The sequence below is a fragment of the Scyliorhinus canicula genome, chromosome 14 (assembly GCF_902713615.1).
Source record: "Scyliorhinus canicula chromosome 14, sScyCan1.1, whole genome shotgun sequence".
Lineage (NCBI taxonomy): Eukaryota > Metazoa > Chordata > Chondrichthyes > Carcharhiniformes > Scyliorhinidae > Scyliorhinus > Scyliorhinus canicula.
The window spans coordinates 88,808,930-88,830,476 of record NC_052159.1 but is presented as its reverse complement, the minus strand read 5'-3'; the positions used below and the strand labels follow the sequence as shown (position 1 = coordinate 88,830,476).

Sequence of the window (21,547 nt, the reverse complement as noted above, 5' to 3'; positions counted from 1 at the left end):
TTATACTATTATTATCCTTGTCTATATTAGGATATTGAAAGTCCCTATATAGCTACTCGATAGTAGCTGGAACTCTCCCTCTAGTTGGTGGCCTATAGAATATACCCAGTATTGTAATAGTACATCTCCTTTTTTTGTTTCTTTATCTAACCAAATAATTTCTATGCTTGTCCCCTCCAGCTTCTCCACCACTAATATTCCCCTTAATTCTGCTGTCCTGCTGTCTTTTCTATCTCTCCTGAACATATTGTATCCAGGAATATTTAGTCCTATTTAGTTAAGTGAAATCTCCTTAATTAGGCCACAACATCATACTTGTATATCCCCTGCAGCCCACCGACATTTTTAACACACACGTGTTCTCATACATGCATAAGTTTAGACATTATTGCATTCCCTGTTACTGCCCCCTGTGCATTTTTACTCTAGTGCTAGTTGTCTCTCCTAATTCTTTGTGTACCTTGTTTTTTCCTCTTTGATGTTGTATCCTAGTTCCCAACGTCTCTCAAGTAAATTCAAACCCTCCCCAGTAGCACTAGCAAACCACCTAGAAAGGACTTTGATCCTGGCTTTGCTGAGGTACAACCCATGCAGCATTTATAGATCCCAATTCCCCCAGAATGTCCCAGGAATCTAAGGCCCTCCCTCCTGCCCATCTCTCCAATAATGCATTTATTTATTCTGTTCTATTCTATACTCTGGATTAGCATTGGGTGTAACCTAGAGACTACGACCTTTGGGGCCTTGTACAATCATTTTTTTAAATTAGCAAACACGAGATGGACATCACTGGCTCGGCCAGTATTTCATTACCCATCCCTAATTGCTCTTGAGAGGTGGTGGTGAGCTGCCTCCCTGAACTGCTGCAGTCTATGGTGTAAGTACGGGCAAAGTGCTGTTGGGGAGGGAATTGCAGGCTTTGACCCGTTGATTGTACCGAAGTAAAGTGAAAAGGTGTTTTTCTGCGGCCAAGGGAACGTACACAGTATGACCACGAAGGAATGGTGATTATAATTCCAAGTCAGAATGGTGTGTGGCCTGGAGGGGAACTGAAAATGATTCTCCCTTGGGCCTACACCTGCTGCCCTTGTTCTTCTAGGTTGTAGTGGTCATGGGTGTGGAATGTGCTGTTTAAGGAGCCTAGATGAGTTTATGCAGTGCATTTTCTAGATAGTATACACTGCCACCACGGAGTTCTGATGTTGATGTGAGTAGAAGTTGAAGGAGGTGTATGGGATGTCAAACAAGCAAGCTGCTTTTTCTGGATTATATTGAACATCTTGAGTGTTGTTGGAGCTACATTTATCCAGGTCAGTGTAGAGTATTTCATCACACTGCCTTGTAGGTGGTGAACAGGCTTTGGGGAGCCATGAGATGAGTTACACTCCACAGAATTTCCAGCCTCTGGCCTCCTATTGCAGCCAGTGTTTATGTGGTTGTTCCAGTTCAATTTCTGATCAGTGGTAACAACCAGGATGTTGATAGTGGAGAACTCAGTGATGCAATCCCATTGAATATATGGGAGAGATAGTTGGAAATGGTCATTGCCTGGCCCTTGTGGTGTGAATGTTACTTCAGTTATCGTTTTCGCTATGACTTGTTTCCCTGTCTTTCCCATGCATTTTCATTGAGCATGGTTTTCAATATTTAATCTATCATCCCTTCACTTTTAATTATTTATAGAATCATACAACAAAGAGGACAATGGGGCAGCACGGTGGCGCAGTGGGTTAACCCTGCAGCCTCACGGCACCGAGGTCCCAGGTTCGATCCCGGCCCTGGGTCACTGTCCATGTGGAGTTTGCACATTCTTCCCGTGTTTGCGTGGGTTCCGCCCCCACAACCCAAAGATGTGCAGGCTAGGTGGATTGGCCACGCTAAATTGCCCTTTTAATTGGAAAAAAATGAATTGGCTACTCTAAATTTATAAAAAAAGAAAAGAAAAAAAAAAACCAAAGAGGACAATTAAACCCACTGTGCCGTTCCTGGCTCTTTAAAGGTGATATTAAATTAGCTGCACTCTCCTAGTGTTTCCCCATAGCCTTATCAATTTTTCTTTTGCCAGTTTTGAACGTTGCTCTTTGATTTGCTTCCAGCAGCAGTCACAGAATGGAAAACAATCCAAGGTTCTCTAATCGCTGCACAGAACTGAGTCCCTACATCCTTTGCATCATTCCTCTGCATCTTTTCCAAGCAATATTCCTCTGCATCTTTTCCAAGCAATATTCCTCTGCATCTTTTCCAAGCATCATTCCTCTGCACCTTTTCCAAGTCTCTAACAGCTTTCCTAGTGTGGTGGTTAGAATTGATCACAATGCTCTAGCTGAGGTGTAACCAGTGATTTATAAAAGTTTAGCATAACTTCCTTGCCTGTGTATTGTGTACCTCTGTTTATAAAACTCAGAATTTAGTATGCTGTTTTAATAGCCATATCAATTTGTTGTTCTGCAACCTTTAAAAAAAATTGTGTATTTGAACTCTCGGGTTGCATTTTCTCCATTACGTTTAAAACCATTTCCTGATTCTCTTCATTCTGAAATGCAGCAATTCACAATTCTCTGCATTAATTTCACCTGCCATGAGTCTGCCCTTTTACCAGTTGATGTCGCTCAGATGTCTAGCTATCCTCACAGTCCATTACATTTTAAGTAATTCAACCCAATAACACCATCACCGTGTTTCAAATTCTCACAACACCATGTTAAAGACCAACAGGTTTGTTTCAAATCACTAGCTTTTGGAGCACTGCTCCTTCCTCAGGTGATTGAATCCATTCACCCAAGGAAGGAGCTGTGCTCCGAAGCTAGTGATTCAAAACAAACCTATTTGACTTTTACCTGGTGTTGTAAGACTTCTTACTGTGCCTACTATAGTCCAACGCTGGCATCACCACATTCTCGCCCCATCTTTAATTTTCCTACCCTTACTAAAACGCCTGTTCACCATGTCTTCAATCTGTGGTCTGTGAACAGAATCATGGCCTCTTTTGTTCACAGTTGTTAATTGAGATGTGTGTGGCTGGCATGTAGACCTTTAAAACAATACCTTTAAAATTAAGAAATACAGAATCCAGGAATCAACTACTTGTTCCCACATCATTGCCATTTGAATCGGAAACATTCTTGTCGGTTTTTGGCTATGTTTCTGTGGTAGTACTTTTTCAATAGGATCGGCCTCCATGGACCAAATCGCCTTATCCCTAATTTAGTTTCTCCAAGATGTGGAGATGCTGGCGTTGGACTTGGGTGAGCACAGTAAGAAGTCTTACAACACCAGGTTAAAGTCCAACAGGTTTGTTTCAAACACCTGAGGAAGGAGCAGTGCTCCGAAAGCTGGTGTTTGAAACAAACCTGTTGGACTTTAACCTGGTGTTGTCAGACTTCTTACTGTAGTTTCTCCAAAGCCGAGGCCCCAATCTAAACAAACTGCACCCATTAAAAATGAGTCCTGAGAGTGCCGCTATTTGTCACCACTATCAGTGGCAGTGCTAAACTCAAGAGTCACTTGGAGCTGATGAATGGGGGAATCTTTCCCGCTCAACACAAGGTTCTGGAAGAGTGCCGGCACTCTGCGCACGCGCGCCCCTCGGCCGGCCAGCCTAGAACAGGCTGGAATGTTCGAGAAGGAGTGCGGAAGGGGCCGAGAATTTCCGGAGATTGCCGAAGGGGAAGCGTGGATCGGAGGGTGGAGGCCGTGTGGGCGGGAGCTGCTCGAGCAGTGAGTGTCGGAGCGGCGTTCGGGCTGCTTTCAGATTCGTTCGTACAGGTTTCTGTCCGGAAATGTCTCTCTTGTGTTATAACAAAGGCTGCGGACAACGTTTTGATCCCGATCAAAAGAGCGACGGTAAGACGATGGCACAGCGCCGGTTATCAGGTTTGAGCGGGGAGCCAGACTAACTCGGCTTCGGTGCTGAGTATGAGCTGGCTCGGAGAGGGAGGGAACCTGGCTCCCTTTTTCGTTCGCTTCCGTTCATCTTCACGTTTCTAATATTGATGGTCAAAGTAAATCGGAACTGCATTTAGTCTTGGTTTTAAATTGCGGTTTAACTCTGGTCGCTATGTGTGATCTATATTCAATATTGGGGTTTTGTACTCCTGTCAGTCATTAAGAATTATATATCTGCATTTAATTGGGAGTTGTCTCTGTACATTCTGCACCTTTTCGTTTCATTTGTGAAATGGGTACTGAAAAACGGACACTGAATTACATCTGTACGCACCTAGTTCAATTTACCACTGGCTGCTTCAGTGGTTGTGGGAATGCAAAGGTTGGGGGAGCTGACAACATCCTGAACACGTGTGCTGTTCCAGTACAGCTGCAACATTGGCATTCTCCAGATAGTGTGGAAAATTGTCTGGACCTGTCCACAAGACAGGAGAAATCCAGTCACCTCAATCATCAGGGAAGTGATGGAAGGTGCTGTTGACTGCTATTGAGCAACACTAAAACTGGAGCAGCCACACCAGTGCTTATTTTGGGTTTCACTAATTTACTCTGTACTCTATACATTACAGCCTTAGTCCAAAGGTGGACAAATGAGCTTAATTCAAGAGGGTAGGTGAAACTGCGTGCCCTTGATATCAAAGGAACATTCACCAAATGTGACACCAATGAGTCCTAACAAACTTGGAAGTCGATGGGAATCAAGAGGTAAATTCTCTGCTATTGGAGCTTCTCTGCACAACAGAAGAAGGTTGTGGTTGTTGCAGGTAAATTATCTCCGTCCCAGAAAATTGCTGCAGAAGCTTTGCAGGGTAGTATCCAAGGTCCAACCATGACCCTTTCTCATTAAGGGGCTGGTTTAGCACAGTGGGCTAAATAGCTGGCTTGTAATGCAAAACAATGGCAGCAACGCGTGTTTAATTCCTGTACCGGCCTCCCCGAACAGGCGCTGGAATGAGGCGACATGGGGCATTTCACTAACTTCATTGAAGCCTACTTGTGACAATAAGCGGTTACTTTTATTATATAGGATTAGAAGTGGAGGTGTTTGCTGATGAGTGAGGGAGGTGTTTGCTGATGAGTGAGTGCAATGTTCATTAACATTTGTGGCTCCTGAAGCAGTCAGTGTCCACTTGCAACAATACCTGGACAACATTCAATACTTGACTGATGAGTAACATTCCTGTCCAGTGCCAGGCAATGGTATCTTCAAGAGTGAATCTTCCACTATCTCCAACCTTGGGGTTACCATGGACCAGAAACCTAACTGGAATAGCCATAGAAATACTGTGCTGCAGGTGTAGGTCAGAGACTTGAGATTTTGGTGGTGAGTAACTCAGCTGACTCCCTAAGGTACCTCCACAACCTATAAGGTACAAGTCAGGAGTATGATGGAATATTCTCAATTTGGCAATATTCTACAGTCAAACAAATAGAGGCAGACAGATGAAGATAAATCAGATGTGCAATGCCTATAAAGTGGAAAGAACATCATCCAAAAAAAATTAGACAAATCTGATCCTCGCCAGTTGCTCTGCTGGTTGGGAATGTTGGGCTACCAGACGAGATGGGAAGGGAATAAAAATAACGTAAAACGTCTGAGTCAGTGGACCTGCGTGGCAGAGCGAAGTCGAACATGGCAGAGCCGCCGTCACCATCCCAGTCCGTGACGAACTTTATTGTGGTGGATCTCTAAAATCACAGAAATGCAGTGAAGGAGGACCTGCTGTTGGGTGTGGAAACAGCTATAAAAGCAGCCCTGGCACGCCTCCATGGGTCGATGGACAGAGTGGAACGGTGGCTGGAGTTGTAGGCAGCAAATGGAGAAGACAGTCACGGAGCTGGATGGACGAATTGCCTTGTTAGAGGCCAAAATAACTATGTTGGCGGCAACCCAAAAAATCTTGGAAGTCCAGAGTTGATGACCATAAAAAGCGATCTCGCTGCCAGAACCTTCAGATCATCGGGCTACCAGAGGGCACAGAAGGTAAAAGCCCAACCGAGTACATCTCAAAGCTGGTCAGGGAGGTGGTCTTCACTGAACCCCCACCACCCGAGTTGGACCGGTTCCACCGGTCACTTCGCCAGAAGCCATGACCCAGGAAATCGTCTCCGGCTGTAATAGTCAGACTCCACAAAAGTTCCAGGTTAAGAAACGTATTCAAAGATTGGCGAAGACCACACAGACATGCGACTGGGAGGGACACTCTATTCGTATATACCGGGACATTGGGGCCAACCTGAATTTAATGAGGCCAATATGGTACGATTCAAAAAGTAAAATTCGATTAGGATGTTGCATCTCGCGGCACTTTGGGTCACTTGCAAAGATGGGGACCATTTCTTTAACGTTTAAGAGGAGACAAACTATAATGCCGAAAGAAGCAAACTACTTTGTACAGAAGAATGGACTGGGAAAGAACTGAGCGCAAGGGCAATGTCATCGATGTTCTTTATTCAGGAATATCCACATGTTTGTTTTATTTCTCTTATAGGTCTTGTTGGTTTTTGCTGTTTATAATATAATATATATTATATTCTCTTGGAGGTCTTGTTGGCTTTTGCTGTTTATAATATATTATATTCTCTTGGAGGTCTTGTTGGCTTTTGCTGTTTGGGGTTACAAGGCTGGACCCTACAACTATCAGGGTTAATCCATCTGTGTGAAGGGGGTTTGGAACTCCTCTTTGGATTTCTATTTCATTGCTCCTCCAACATGGGTGACTTTAAATGGGAAGAGTGGGGGTACAGGGCTGTTGATGATCATTCAGATTGGGGTTGTTGGGCTTCGTTTCCAGGCCACCATGCTGGTAAACTGGAGTAATATGAAGTGGGGGGGCACAACAGGTCCCCCGTGAGGGGGATCTGGCAGAGTTGTTGCTCCTCCAAACAAGCGTGCTGGGACTGGCTTGTTTCTTGGTGCACTGGGGGAGGTCCCTGCAGAGAAGGGGGCTGCCTGTCCGATTGAAGTGGGGTGGCTGGGTACTCTAAGCGTGGAGGATAGAATGCTGGTCCCACATGTTTCATGGATGGATGGATTGAATTAGGGCGGTAGCCATCTTGGATGGACTGACTAAAAAGGCATGGCCAGGCATGCAGTGGCATATTCTCAGTGATTATGGCTGACCTAAAAGAGGGGTGTGAGTGCAGTGATGCCCCCCTTTTTGTCAGGATAGGTACCTGGAACGGGAGGAGGCTTAATGGTCCAGTCAAAATATCCCAAGTCTTCTCCAACTTGAAAAGCCTGAGGGTCGATGTAATGTTTTTTCAAGACACATTTGAGGGCGAAGGATCAGATGAGGGTAAGGAAGAACTGGGTAGGCAGCTTATCGACCATGTTTGACATGAGAGCAAGAGGGGTGGCAATCTTGTTTAATACCCGGGTAACCTTTGTGCTGGGCATGTGGGGGTCATTATATAATGGTGAGTGGGGCTTTGGTGGGTGTTCCGGTGGTACTGGTGAACATGCATGCCTCCAAATGGGATGATACAGTGTTTATCTGAAAAACATTGGCGACGGTCCCTGACCTTGACTCCCACCTATAGATCATAGGGGGTGACTTCAACTATGTCCTTGACCGGAGGGTGGACTAGTCAAGTCCCAGGTCGTGTGCAAGATCAGGAATGGTGAAAGGGCTGATTGTTTTCATGGAACAGATGGGGGGGTGGGGGGTAGACCCTTAGAGGTCAGTCACCAGAGGGAGAAGGAGTTCTTATTCTTATGTGTTCACAGGATGTACTCCCAAATGGACTTTTGTGATGGGGAAATCGGTGCTTCCAGGGCCAGTGGGGGCTGAACATTTAGCAATCGTACATTGTGAGATTGGAGGCAGGTCAGGCCTCACGTGCCCCCCTCCCTCGTGGAGATTGGAGACTGCTCTCCTCGCTGACGAGGCTTCTTGTAAAACGATGGCACTGGCCATCGGTAACTAAGCTGCAACCATAACTGGGTAGTCTCGCCCTCCACACCCTGGGGTCACTGAAGGCAATGATCAGAAGAGAGATGATATCATAACAGGACCCACAGGGATAGCGGTTGATCAACTACATATTGGAGGTGCATATTAATGTTAAGAGAATCCTGAACTAGAGTTCCTGAACTAGAGCTCCTAAGTCCCTTTGTGTTTCTGATTTCCAAAGCCTTTTCCTATTTAGAAAATAGTCTGTCTCTATTCTTCCTACCAAAAGTGCATAACCTCACACTTTTCTATATTTGTATTCCATCTCCCACTTTGCCCACATCTCCTAACCTATCCAGGTCCTTCTGCAGCTTCTCTGCTTCCTCAACACAACCTATCCCTCTACATCACCTGCAAACTTAGCAACAATGCCCTCAGTTCCTTCTTCCAGATCATTATGTATATCGTGAACATCTATGGTTCCAACACTGACCCCTGTGGATTACCACTAGTCACCGGATGCCATCCTGAAAAAGACCCCTTTATCCCCATTCTCTGCCTTCTGCTGTCAGCCAATCCTCTATCCATGCTAGTATTTTGCCCCATAACATCATGGGGTCTTATCTTATTTAGCAGGCTCCTGGAAGGCATCTTGTCAAATGCCTTCTTGAAATCTAAATCGATGACGTCCACTGGTTCTCCTTTGTCTAACTTTCTCATTACCGTCTCAATGAATTCTAACAGCTTTGTCAGGCATGACCTCCCCTTGACGAATCCATGCTGTCTCAGTTGTGTTTTACCATGTGTGTGTGTATATATAAGTACTCCGCAATCTCATCCTTAATAATAGACTGTCAAATTTTAACAACAACTGAAGTCTGACTAACCGTCTATCATTTCCTATCTTCTGCCTCCCTCCCTTAAGCAGGGATGTTGCATTAGCCATTTCCCAATCCTCTGGGACCGTTCCTACCTCAAATAATTCCTGAAATGCCTTTAGTATGAAAGTAAATGTTTTACAGCTGTATCAAAAATATTTAAATATTTGGTGTTTCTGATCTGCAATTTCTCAAAGTAATTTGTTTTTAATCTTCAAAGATCCCTACCTAAAATAACAATAGAACTTCCATCTGAATCTGTTAACTCTTGATTTGAAGGAACACGATAGCATTAGATGATATAGCATTCTTGCACCACCCTGTACTCTGACTTGGGTTGTTGGCTCCCAGTCAGAAGTCTTACAACACCAGGTTAAAGTCCAACAGGTTTGTTTCAAACACAAGCTTTCGGAGCACTGCTCCTTTCTCCGGTGAATGGAGACGTGTTTGAAACAAACCTGTTGGACTTTAACCTGGTGTTGTAAGACTTCTTACTGTGCTCACCCCAGTCCAACCGGCATCTCCACATCATGGCTCCCAGTCTGGCATTGCTTCAACTACACGATACTCATCCTTGTTTTCAAATCCCTCTTTATCCTCTCCTACAGTGCAGCACTCCTTCCAAGATCTCTGCACTGACATCTTGCCTATCTCCACTTTTCACTGCTTTACCTTTGGCAGCCATGCCTTCTGTCACCTAGCTCCTAATCTCGGGAATTGGCCCCCTCCAGCTTGACAGCTCGCTACCTCGCACTCTCGCTCTCTCCATATGAAAACACTCTTTAAGAAAAGCACTTTGACTTGCCCTAATATTTCCTTGTGTGACATAGAATTTTCAGGGAAAAAATTGATATTTTTTGTGAAGTTTTGGGATGTTTTACTGTATTAAAGGTGCTAAATAAATGCAAGTCGTTAGTGAATTACCATGATCAATGCCATGGGAGTTCCACTAGTTCTGTAATAATTCTTTTCCTTGAAATAGCTCAATTTAATGGGTAAAACAATTGATTTTTTTTTTAGAAAATGCTTGCACCTATCACCCTGGTTCACCTGTGTTTCATGACGCATTGAAGGTAAGAAATCTGTTTCCTAGAATTTTCTGTTTTTAAGAATTGAATAGTATATGTACAGCTGTTGGCTGCCTAAATTGAAATGTTGGCTACTTCACTTAAATTAAAGTTTGAAATTTTCTTTTAAAAAGTCAACTGAAGTGATTAATATGAATGTTAGTACCTGGAGAATCGGGTTCTATTAGATATTCAAATCAGGCAGAGCATAGAATACATATAATCCCTACAGTGCAGATGGAGGTCATTCAGCCCTTCATGTCTACACCGACCATTCAAAAGAGCACCCTACTTAGGCCCACTCCCCCATCCACTCCCCGTAACCCCACCTAAAGAGCGCATCTTGGGACACTAAGGGGCAATTTAAATTTTTGGCTTAATGAGTAATGTTAAAGCATACAAAATATAATAACAGCAATAAAAATAAATGTAATAATAATGGTAAAACAAATTCTGCAAGACTATATAAAGGTGAGAAATGGTGGACTGGAGATTCCAAGAAGCAAGGTGATGGACTGTGTAAGGTCTCTTCTCATGGCGTACAACTCCAGGAAAGGAGGTACTGCTGCTTACACCTCAGGAGAGAAATCAATTTTGCCTCTTCTATCAATGTGCGTCATTATTTCTGGAATACTGATGTTCCTTCAGCCACAGAAAGCAGTAGGCATTTTTCCTGCTGCCCTTCCATTTGATTTTGGATCCACAGTCTCACTCTGACAGTAGCCAGTTGTTGCAAAGCCTCAAGGCCAAGGTGCTCTTCCTTCTACTTCTCAGCCATCTGCTCTCACACTTTCACCTGTGTCCCATGATCCACCATCTCCTGGGTCACAGTCTTGCTGAATTTGGACCTCTTGGATTGTAGCCTGATTGTGGGGATGAGTGGACTCCTGTCTCAGAGTATGGAACGATAAACTTTAGTAAAATCCTGGAAAGCAGCAATTGCCTGTCTCTGTTATCTCAGTTTGCCCAAAAATGATGAGACCTTTGAAAACTTGACTGTCTTAAGCAAATTGCTTTTAGAGTGCATTTTGCAAAATATGGATGACCCTGTACAAATGTTCCCTTTTATAAAAATTACATCCCAATTTCTTGAGAGAAATTAATAATTTGTCAAGCTGCTGAATGAGGCATTGCAGCAAGTGTTATTTTTAATGTAATAAACAGCTATGCTGTACTGAACAGTAAGAAGTCTCACAACACTAGATTTAACTCCAACAGGTTTGTTTCAAATCACTAGCTTTCGGAGCACTGCTCCTTTCTCAGGTGAATGAAGAAGTATCTCTTTTCAGTAATAGACAGTTTACTTTGTTCAGATTTAAGACACTACTTTCAGACTTAAACTAAAATGTACTCAAACGCATTATAAAATTCTACTATGTTATGACCACTGTTCCTTGAAAGCTGTGTTATTCAAGGTTATCAATTATTCCTGTCTCGTTGCACACCTTAAACAGCTTGTTGCCTAGTTGGTTCTTTGAAGTACTGATCTAGGAAACTATCTTAAATGTATTCCATTTAGTCCACTCCTCAGGTTATTAATACAAATTTGTGTTGCACAATCTAAATGAAGGTTACGTCGGTGTAACTAAGTTGTGCACACAGCCATTGTTATAATCATTACTATCCAGAAACACTTATATAGACAAAGTCAAAGATGCAAGACGGTACTTTTAATGCAAGCATTTGCAGGTAATTAAGTCTTTGCAGAGCCAGAGAGAGAGGTAACCCCAAGTTAAAGAGCTGTGAATTGTCTCAAGCCAGGACAGTTGGTAGGATTTCGCAAGCCCAGGCCAGATGGTGGTCGGTGAATGTAATGAAACATGAATCCAAGGTCCCAGTTGAGGCCGTACTCGTGTGCGGAACGTGGCTATAAGTTTCTACTTGGCAATTCTGCGTTGCGCGTCCTGATGTCTTCGACTGCTGAAGTGTTCCCCGACTGGAAGGGAACATTCCTGCCTGGCGACTGTCGCGCGATATCCGTTGTCACAGCGTCTGCATGGTCTTGCCCATGTACCACGCTTTCCATACACCAGGAAAGGGACATCCTTTCCTGCAGCGTATGAGGTAGACATCGTTGGCTGAGTCGCACGCATATGTACCGTGTACCTGGTGGGTGGCGTTCTCACGTGTAATGGTGGTACCCATGTCTTGCAGAGATTGCCATGGCAGGGTTGTGTGGTGTTGTGGTCGCTTTTCTGAAGGCTGGGTAGTTTGCTGCAAACACTAGTTTGTTTCAGGTTCCGCGGTTGTTTGAAGGCAAGTAGTGGGGTGTGGGGATGACCTTGGCAAGATGTTTGTCTTCATTGATGATGTGCTGAAGTTTGCGAAGAAGATGTCATTGTTTCTCCGCTCCGTGGAAGTACTGGACGACGAAGGGTACTCTGTCGGTTGTGTCCCGTGTTTGTCTTCTGAGGAGGTCGATGCTGTTTTTTGCCGTGACACGTTGGAACTGTCGATCGATGAGTTGAGAGCCATATCCCGTTCTTAAAAGGGCATCTTTCAGGGTCTGTAGATGGCTGTTACGCTCCTCCTCGTCTGAGCAAATCCTGTGTATACGGAGGACTTGTCCATAGAGCGTGGCTTCTTTAATGTGTTTAGATTGGAAGCTGGAGAAGTGGAGCATTGTGAGGTTATCCGTGGGCTTGCGGTAAAGCAAACTGCTGATGTGACTGTCCTTGATGGAGGTGAGTGTATCCAAGAATGCAATCGATTCTGGAGAGTAATCCATGGTGAGTCTGATGGTGGATGGAACTTATTGATGTCATTGTGTAGTTGTTTCAGTGATTCTTCGCCGTGGGTCCAAAGGAAAAAAATGTCATCGATGTATCTGGTGTATAACATCTATATTTGTCTATATAAATGTTTCTGGAATCTACCTCTTCATTCACCTGAGGAAGGAGCGGTGCTCCGAAAGCTGGTGATTTGAAACAAACCTGTTGGACTTTAACCTGGTATTGTAAGACTTCTTACTGTGCTCGCCCCAATCCAACGCCGGCATTTCCACATCATGCTGTACTGAAGGCAGTGGAGGTGCCACTTCATGTTCTGCCATTTCCCTCCATCCAGTTTATGGGTCACATTGGTTACATTTAAATCATGATCGTTCTTTTACAGAACTTGCATTCCAGCATAATCAGATTTTTAATTTATATTGCAGGTGGCAAGATGCACGTTACTTTCCCATATAATTTTAGTGTAACTTGTTGGCTTTGGGGAATTCCATGCTTTGATTCTGATACCTGGAATTAGTGCGCATGAAAATGTAGTTACTAAGTGTTGAAGTATAACTCCTCCCAAAAAGTTCAAACTAAAAGATGCAATGCATGTTGAAGATGCCATTCAGTGGATATACTTAAGATTGAAAGTAACTCATCGGACAGTAGTTCTTATTTTAAACACTATTGCAGTTACATCAGGATCAACGTTACTCAATGTAGCAGAACATTTATTATGTATGGTTTAAGCTTTTACCACCTGAGATCAATACTTTGCATGTCTATTTAAATCTGGCATTCATCTGAAGTAAGGTGAAGGAATGGTAGGGTAGCATGGTGGTTACGGGTATAGGTTGGATATGTGGGTTTGAGTGGGGTGATCATGGCTCGGCACAACATTGAGGGCCAAAGGGCCTGTTCTGTGCTGTACTGTTCTATGTTCTATGAATGAAATGGTTTAAATCATCTATCTGGTGTTATCAACTTATACCACAAACCTATAAAATGTCATGATCACTACTGAAGTGTTTTTACAGTAAATTTAGCCAAATTAACTTTCTTGCATTCTATTACGTAACTTGCAATGTTTTTATGTCCCATAGGGTTGGTCTTGCTGTAAGAGACGCACTACAGATTTTTCTGATTTCTTGAATATTGTGGTAAGGTTCTTTTTAGATGTCACTGAAATATTTTCATTCTTTTGCTGTTTGATTTGAACTTGTTTATTTCCTAACCTCATGACAGTCTGGAAGTTCGATACTGATAAACCTTTTGTGGGACAAAATATAACTGCTGATGTAATCTTAAATATTTTCAAAGTAGAAATTAAATGCAAGGGCACTATTTTCAACATCTGGTCACAGTTTGATCCTTAACACAACTAATAATTAAGTAAATTGGTACAAAATTAAACTCCTTTCTAATTGCAATTTATTCAAAAATGTACTTTTAATTGATTCATTTCTCCCTCTTCTGATTGCTGAGAGCTTGCAATGGGGCCACAGAAGAAACCCAAATTTACCAAGTACTGCATTGTGTTGACAATAGCATGTTAGCCACTTGAACTTGCATTTTATTGTGTTCCAGTTTAAATATGTTTACGATCACTGGTCTAGAATGACTAAGTATAGAATCATAGAATTTACAGTACAGAAGGAGGCCATTCAGCCCATCGAGTCTGCACCGGCTCTTGGAAAGAGCACCCTACCCAAGGTCAACAACTCCACCCTATCCCCATAACCCAGTAACCCCACCCAACACTAAGGGCAATTTTGGACACTAAGGGCAATTTATCATGGCCAATCCACCTGACCTGCACATCTTTTGGACTGTGGGAGGAAACCGGAACACCCGGAGGAAACCCACGCAGACACGGGGAAGATGTGCAGACTCCGCACAGACAGTGACCCAAGCCGGAATCGAACCTGGGACCCTGGAGCTGTGAAGCGATTGTGCTATCCACAGTGCTACCGTGCTTTCATTAAGTACTGCAATTTGATTATCTGTTCTTTCCCAAACATTAGATTAACTTTTTATCATTAGTGGTTTCAGAGATATTGGGGGTGAATTCTTACTTTTAATACTGATTTAAGCAAAAATATATATATTACCAGGGCAGCTCAGTGGTTAGCATTGCAGTCTCACAGCGTTGAGGTCCCAGGTTCGATCCCGGCTCTGGGTCACTGTCTGTGTGGAGTTTGCACGTTCTCCCTGTGTTTGTGTGGGCTTTGCCCCCACAACACAAAAATGTGCAAGGTAGGTGGACTGAACATGCTAATTTGCCCCTTAGAGTGGGAAAAAAATGAATTGGGGACTCTAAATTTATAAAATATATATATATAATTATTTCCATTGGTTGATTCTTGTATGTCTGAAATCTGCATTCTTATGCATGATGTAAATTGGATAGGGCAACAATTAATCTTTCGCTACCATTTTAAACATCTGGAATGTGCACAGGGTAAAGCTATCATTTATTTGTAGATAATATAGTTGTAGATTGTAGATGTGCAAAACAAACATATCAAGACAGGGCAATATTTTGCATGATAAACTATTGCAATATTTTTTGAGAATCCTGTGCCGTTGACAGGTTTAAAAGATCATTTTGAAAACATCCCTGAAGTTCCAGTGAGCCTGTCTTGTCTTGTCTGCTGAAAATAGACGATGCAAAGCAGCGCATTGAAGCCTACAATTTTCTGATACTTCAAAAAACTCAAGATCAAAAATGTTCTTCTCTATTGGTCTGTCAGTTAGCTATTAGTCATTTCTGCCACTCTGTGGGAACAGCAGTTGCTTCTGGTCATTTGCTCAGGACTTGTGTTGTCATCAAAATCTGTCATATTTTCAGATATTAATGTTCCTGAGAGCTAATTTGAACTAATCGATATCACTAGGCAATGTCGTGTATGTTCTTCCCCTAAACAGCAAGAGAAAACGACCTATATGAATTCCCATATATGGGCATTGATTGTAAATTATTGGACAACCCTAGTTGTCAAGAAAAGGTGGTAACTAAAAAGTGACATGGGCTGGATGCAGAAGGGTGTAGTGATATATGGTTCTGCAATAGTCAAGATGCACAATAATACGGGGAATCAGAGGCAGGGTAGAAAATACATCTGTTTTTCTAGTAATGTGAGAGGTGGCTGATCTGAAGTGAATATTGCATTCTTTTCCTCTGTTCATCGGTGACATTCCAACACTGAGTTAACCTTAGAATTAGTTTGAGTTGTCACCAGCTGGGATTATATTACATCAAGAGGACTATCCCATTGATACACTATAGGGGGCATTTGTTGTGTTTTGGAGATTAAAAATTTCAGCACGAGCTGCTTACTCGCATCAGTACTGTGTTGTGGAAGTATGACTGCACAACATTTGGAAATTTTATCTGTCTATAGTGGAGGAAACCTTTCAAGCCAGGTGGCAAAAATCATCCCCCATTTTAAAAAAATGTATTTTATTACAAACTTGTATCAAAATAGGTTACAGCACATAAATACCCCTGGGAAACATACTTCCCAACAATATACAGTTTATACAACTTGTTTCCCCCCCCCCCTTTTCACCCCACCCTCCGGCGACGAACAGCTCCTCAACCACTGTCATGATATCCCCCACCTTTTCTCAAACCCCTCTGTTGAGCCCCTTAACTCATACTTTATCTTTTCCAACCGCAGGAGGTCATACAGGTAACCCAACCATGCCTCTACCTTCTGGCGATGTCGACAACCACTCCAGTAAAATGTGCAGCCAGACAATTCAAGGTGAAGGCCACGACATTGGTCTTCCTCCTCTCCATGAGCTCCGGCTTCTCCGAAACCCCCGAATATCTGCACCACCCCACTATCCTTGTTGGGACTGCGCACACACCCACCCAGAATCTCCAGTTTTTCACAACCACAGAATTTGTGCGTGTGATTCGTTGGCCCCCGTCCACATCTCTCACACTGATTTGCCACCCCTTGGAAGAACCCACTCATTCTCGACCGAGTCATATGTACCCTGTGTTCCACGTTTAAAGTGTTTCGGGCTCATCCTTGCGCACGAGGAGGTCCCGTTTACCCTACGCAGTACCTCACTCCATACTCCCCAATTGATCTCTCCTCTCAACTCCCCTTCCCATTTTTCCTTGATCTTCACCACCCTTGCCTCCCTGCTCCCCCAGCCACCTGTATATATTCCCAATTCTACCCTCCCCTTCCACATCCGGAAGCAACAGTCGCTCCAGCTGGGTGTATCTTGGCAACCTAAAGAATTCCTTCCAGACCTTCTGCGCAAAGTCCCTAACCTGCAGTTACCTAAACTCACTCCCTCAGGAGCTCCACACTCTCTTTTAGCTCCTCCAAACTGCCAAAGCCTTCAAATGCAGATCCCTCACCTTGACCAACCCCACTTCCCTCCACCTGTATACACTATCCATCCTTCCCCCCCCTCCCCCCAGCTCAAACACATGATTCTTGCACATCGGTGTTAACACCGATATTTACCCCCCCCCCCCCCAACCCTAAAATGCCGCCTCAATTGAGTCCAAATCGTCACCGTGACTGCACCACCAGGCTCCTGAATACCTACTCGGTGCCATTTCCAACACTGCCATCACCATGGCCCTTAAGCTGGATCCCCAAAAAAATTCCTCTCCTTTCCACCATCGCTGCAACTTTTCCACATTTGCCACCCAGTAATAATGAAGCATGTTCGGCAAAGCCAACAGCAGGGTCCTCCTGACCCTCGGCACCTCTCCCCCCCCCCCCCCCCCCCCCCCCCCCCCCCCCCTCCTCCAAAAAGGCCTTTGGTATAAAGATTGAGAGTTTCTGAAAAATAAACAAGAACCTTGACAAATTATTAATTTTTAACACCTGGACCCTGGTCCGCCAAAGTCAATTGCAGTGTATCACACCTCCTAATATCTCCTCTCTCTCTCTCTCTCCCCCCCCCCCCCCCCCCCCCCCCCCCCCCCTTCGGACTACTGCCTTCAGCACTTCCCAAAAAATGCCTGCCGACACCTTCCCGTTCTGATTCAACTCCACATACTCCTTAATCACCTCCCTCACCTTGTCATAAAAGCCTCAATCCGCCAGCAACCCCGAATCAAACCTCCACCCCGGCTTCTGCTCTCATCCCAGTCAAAGCTGAATCTATCTCCAGCTAGTGGAATGCATGGTCTGAAATAGCTATCCCCGTGTACCCTGCTCCCTCCATCCTGACCAAAATCTCCCGGCTCACCACAAAATAATCAGTCCTTGAATACACCGTATAAACATGTGAAAAAAAGAATAGTCGCCCCCTGGGTACCGAAAGCACCATGGGATTCACCACACCCACCCTTTCCATAAACCCACCCAGCTCCTTTGTCATTCGTGCCGTACCCATAAACCTGGTTCTCGACCTATCCACCCTCGGCTCTAGGACACAATTAAAATCTCTTCCCGTGATCAATTGGTGTGTGGCCAAATACAGAATCGCTGCTAGTAGCCCACTCATAAAACCTACACTGTCCCAATTTGGTGCATACACCTTTACCAGCACCACCAGCGTCCCTTCCAATACCCCACTCAATCCCACATCTCCCACCCGGATCCCTCACTTCCTTTGCACTCTCAAACCCCATTTTCTTGCTCATTAAAATTGCCACTCCCCTCGATTTTGAATCAAACCTAGAATGGAAAACCTGCCCGACCCACCCCTTTCTTAACCTAACCTGGTCCTTCACGTGGAGATGTGTCTCCTGGAAAAATAACACCTCCGCTTTCAAGCTCCTGAGGTGCACAAACATCTGCCATCTTTTAACCGGTGCATTAAGTCATTGGAAGCTCCATGTTGCCAACGTTACCGGAGGCTTACGCCTCCATTCCCCTCTACTGTCCGTCGTCTTCCCCACTTATCTCCAGCCCCATTAATTCCACCCTGTACCAAGCACATCCCTCACCCCCTGCCATGTCGTGTCAACCTCTGCCTTCTGCCCCACCTCACTTCCGTTCGCCAGCATCACTTTCTAGTGTGGCAGCCGCTGACCAAAGGCTCCTCCCAATGACCTCCCCTACACTCACTCTTCAGATCAGGGAACAAGGGTCCCTGCTGACATTGCCTCCCCCACCCAAATAAAGACTCATCCTGAGCTCCCAAGTCACCTCCCCCGAAAGCAAACAAGCATGAAACACAAACAGCCCCGTAAAACAGGAGGGGGGGGGGGGGGGGGGGGGGGGGGGGGGGAGGTGGTAGCATGCATCCCCACATGAACGTTTCGCCCCTACCATGAGAGCAGGGCAGCACGGTAGCCTTGTGGATAGCACAATCGCTTCACAGCTCCAGGGTCACAGGTTCGATTCCGGCTTGGGTCACTCTCTGTGCGGAGTCTGCACATCCTCCACGTGTGCGCGTGGGTTTCCTCCGGGTGCTCCGATTTCCTCCCACAGTCCAAAGATGTGCGGGTTAGGTGGATTGGCCATGATAAATTGCCCTTAGTATCCAAAATTGCCCTTAGTGTTGGGTGGGGTTACTGGGTAATGGGGATAGGGTGGAGGTGTTGACCTTGGATAGGGGGTAGGGTGCTCTTTCCAAGAGCCAGTGCAGACTCGATGGGCCGAATGGCCTCCTTCTGCACTGTACATTCTATGTAATCCCTTACAATCCCAACTGTAAACATCAAACCCAAAAAAGGACCCCCTCCAAACCGGAGGGAATGAAATATCCCCAACCCCTAACCCCACTTCAAACATATTCCCAACCATTACAAAATACCAGCATCCCGGTTCCCAAACATTGTCCACTGAGTTCTCCCCCAGTTTATGCTTCCTTGATGAAGTCCTCAGCCACTTCTGGGGTCTCGCAGTAATATTCCTGGCCTTCAAACGTCACCCATAATTTGGCCGGGTTCTGGTACTGCACCCCAAGTCTGATCCGCCGCCAGTACAGCACCGCCTTGGCCTTGTTGAACCCTGCCCTCCGTTTCGCCAACCCAGCTCCAATGTCCTGAAACATTCTGACCTTGTTCCCCTCCCATTCGCAAGTGCGCTTCTCTCTGGCCCAACGCAAAATCTTCTTTCTTCACAAATTTGTGGAGCCTCACGATCACTGCCCACGGCGGCTCCCCAGCTCTAATCTTCTGCCTCAGGGACATATGCGCTCTGTGCACTTCAGAGGCCTAATCTAGCGCCCGCTCCGCCACCTGCCCTGCCAGCATCTTCGAGACATACCTCGTGGCACTCGCACCTTCCACTCCTTCAGGCACCTTCTCAAGGTGTTCTCCTGCTCCTCCACCTTTTGCATTCAATGTTTTGCAGAAGGTCTGCTAAGAGCCCCACCTCTGCCTCCAGTGCTACCACATGATTGCTGTGGTCCGAGATCACTCCTTCGATCTCTCGAATCTGCAACCCCTGCACCTCCAAGCACGTCTCCACCGTTCAATCAAACTCTTCAGGGGTGCCACAGCTCCTTCAATGGCCTTCGAGCAATCCTCCTGCATTTCATCCCGCTGCTGGTGGCATTCCTCCTTAATGAAAGTCATCAACTGCTCCATCTGGGGCTTTCCACCTGGCACCAGCCCCCTGCCATCCTCACACCGGCTGCTGCGCCACAGGTTTCCTCTTTGGCAAGATCTCTCACTATCTTCTGCCGGGTTTGGTAGCCAGCAGACACACCACTCCTGGGGGAAACTACTCCTCCGACCTTCAACTACACCTTTTTGTCAAAATTACACCCACTATTGGGTAAAAAGTGCTCTTTCTATGCTTTCGAGCAGGAGCTGCCCTGTGTGCGACCACTCGCACCATGGCCGCCATTGGAAGTCCTAATCTTAAAATAATTACAGGCAATTTAAAATATGGTCCTTTTTTAATTTGAACTGACGTGGTGCAGGAAAATAACGATGGTATATATGACTGACTAATTTTGGGGGATTTTAGACTATTTATCGATGGCAGGGTTTTGGAATAGAATGGCATTTAAATGTTAGGTTTTGCGTAAAAGATGGCTCGGACGTTTTTTTGGATGCATTGGAGATGAAGGGTGGTTATGGAAAACAATAGGTGTTCTTTTTGGCCTGTCTCCATTATTAATACTCCACTTCCTGTTGAGGAATCATTGCCACTCGGTGCTTATCAGGGGATTACCTTTTGTTTGTGAGCTCTGAGATGACAAAAGAACTGAAATGTATAATCAGTTTTTTTTAAAGCAAAGCTACTTCATATAGAATTTACAGTGCAGAAAGAGGCCATTTGGCCCATCAAGTCTCTACAGGCCCATGTAAAGATCACCCTATCTAAGCCCACACCTCCACCCTGTCCCCGTAACCCAGTCGTGGTGGGTCTATCTCGAACAACGGCGAATCAGACTACAGAAGGGAGATAAATCACTTGGTTGCATGGTGTACTGCATACAACCTCTTTCTAAATGTTGGAAAGACCAAGGAACTGATCATCGACTTCAGGAAGCATAGCGCAACACACACCCCTGTCTATATCAATAGCTGCTAAGTGGATATGATCGATAGCTTTTAAGTTCCTCGGGGTTATCATCTCCAACACTCTGCCCTGGTCAACACACGTTGATACAACAGTCAAGAAAGCCCAACAACGTCTCTACTTCCTACGGAAGCTAAAGAAATTCGACATGTCTGCATCAACTCTCTCAAACTTCAACAGATGTACCATAGAGAGCATCCTATCCGGCTGCATTGCAGCTTGGTATGGCAACTGCTCGGCCCATGATCGCAAGGAACTGCAGAGTGTGGTGAACTCAGCCCAACGCATCACACAAGCTTGTTACCCTCCCATTGAGGGATAGCACAGTGGTTATCACAATTGCTTACAGCACCAGGGTCCCAGATTCGATTCCCGGCTTGGGTCACTGTCTGTGTGGCGTCTGCACGTTCTCCCTGTGGGTTTCCTCCGAGTGCTCCGGTTTCCTCCCACAGTCCAAAGATGTGCAGGTTAGGTGTACTGGCTATGCTAAATTGTCCTTGCTGTCCAAAAAAAAAAGTTAGGTGGGGTTACAGGGATAGGGTGGAGGTATGGGCTTAGGTAGGGTGCTCGTTCCAAGAGCTG

The 21,547-nt window shown here is 45.1% G+C and overlaps 1 protein-coding gene across 2 annotated transcripts in view; it reads left to right on the top strand.

Annotated features, from left to right (window-relative positions):
• chordc1a (cysteine and histidine-rich domain (CHORD) containing 1a) overlaps nucleotides 1-21,547 on the top strand; it is a 67,514-nt gene that overhangs the window by 7,908 nt on the left and 38,059 nt on the right. Inside the window, exons 1-3 of one of the 2 annotated variants that reach the window (XM_038818283.1) lie at nucleotides 3,643-3,843; nucleotides 9,740-9,792; nucleotides 13,604-13,660. In XM_038818283.1, coding sequence (XP_038674211.1) covers nucleotides 3,780-3,843; nucleotides 9,740-9,792; nucleotides 13,604-13,660 — 174 coding nt within the window. In that variant the 5' untranslated portion in view covers nucleotides 3,643-3,779. Of the gene's footprint in view, nucleotides 1-3,642; nucleotides 3,844-9,739; nucleotides 9,793-13,603; nucleotides 13,661-21,547 lie in introns of those variants that run through there. The other variant, XM_038818284.1, reaches the window with a different exon arrangement.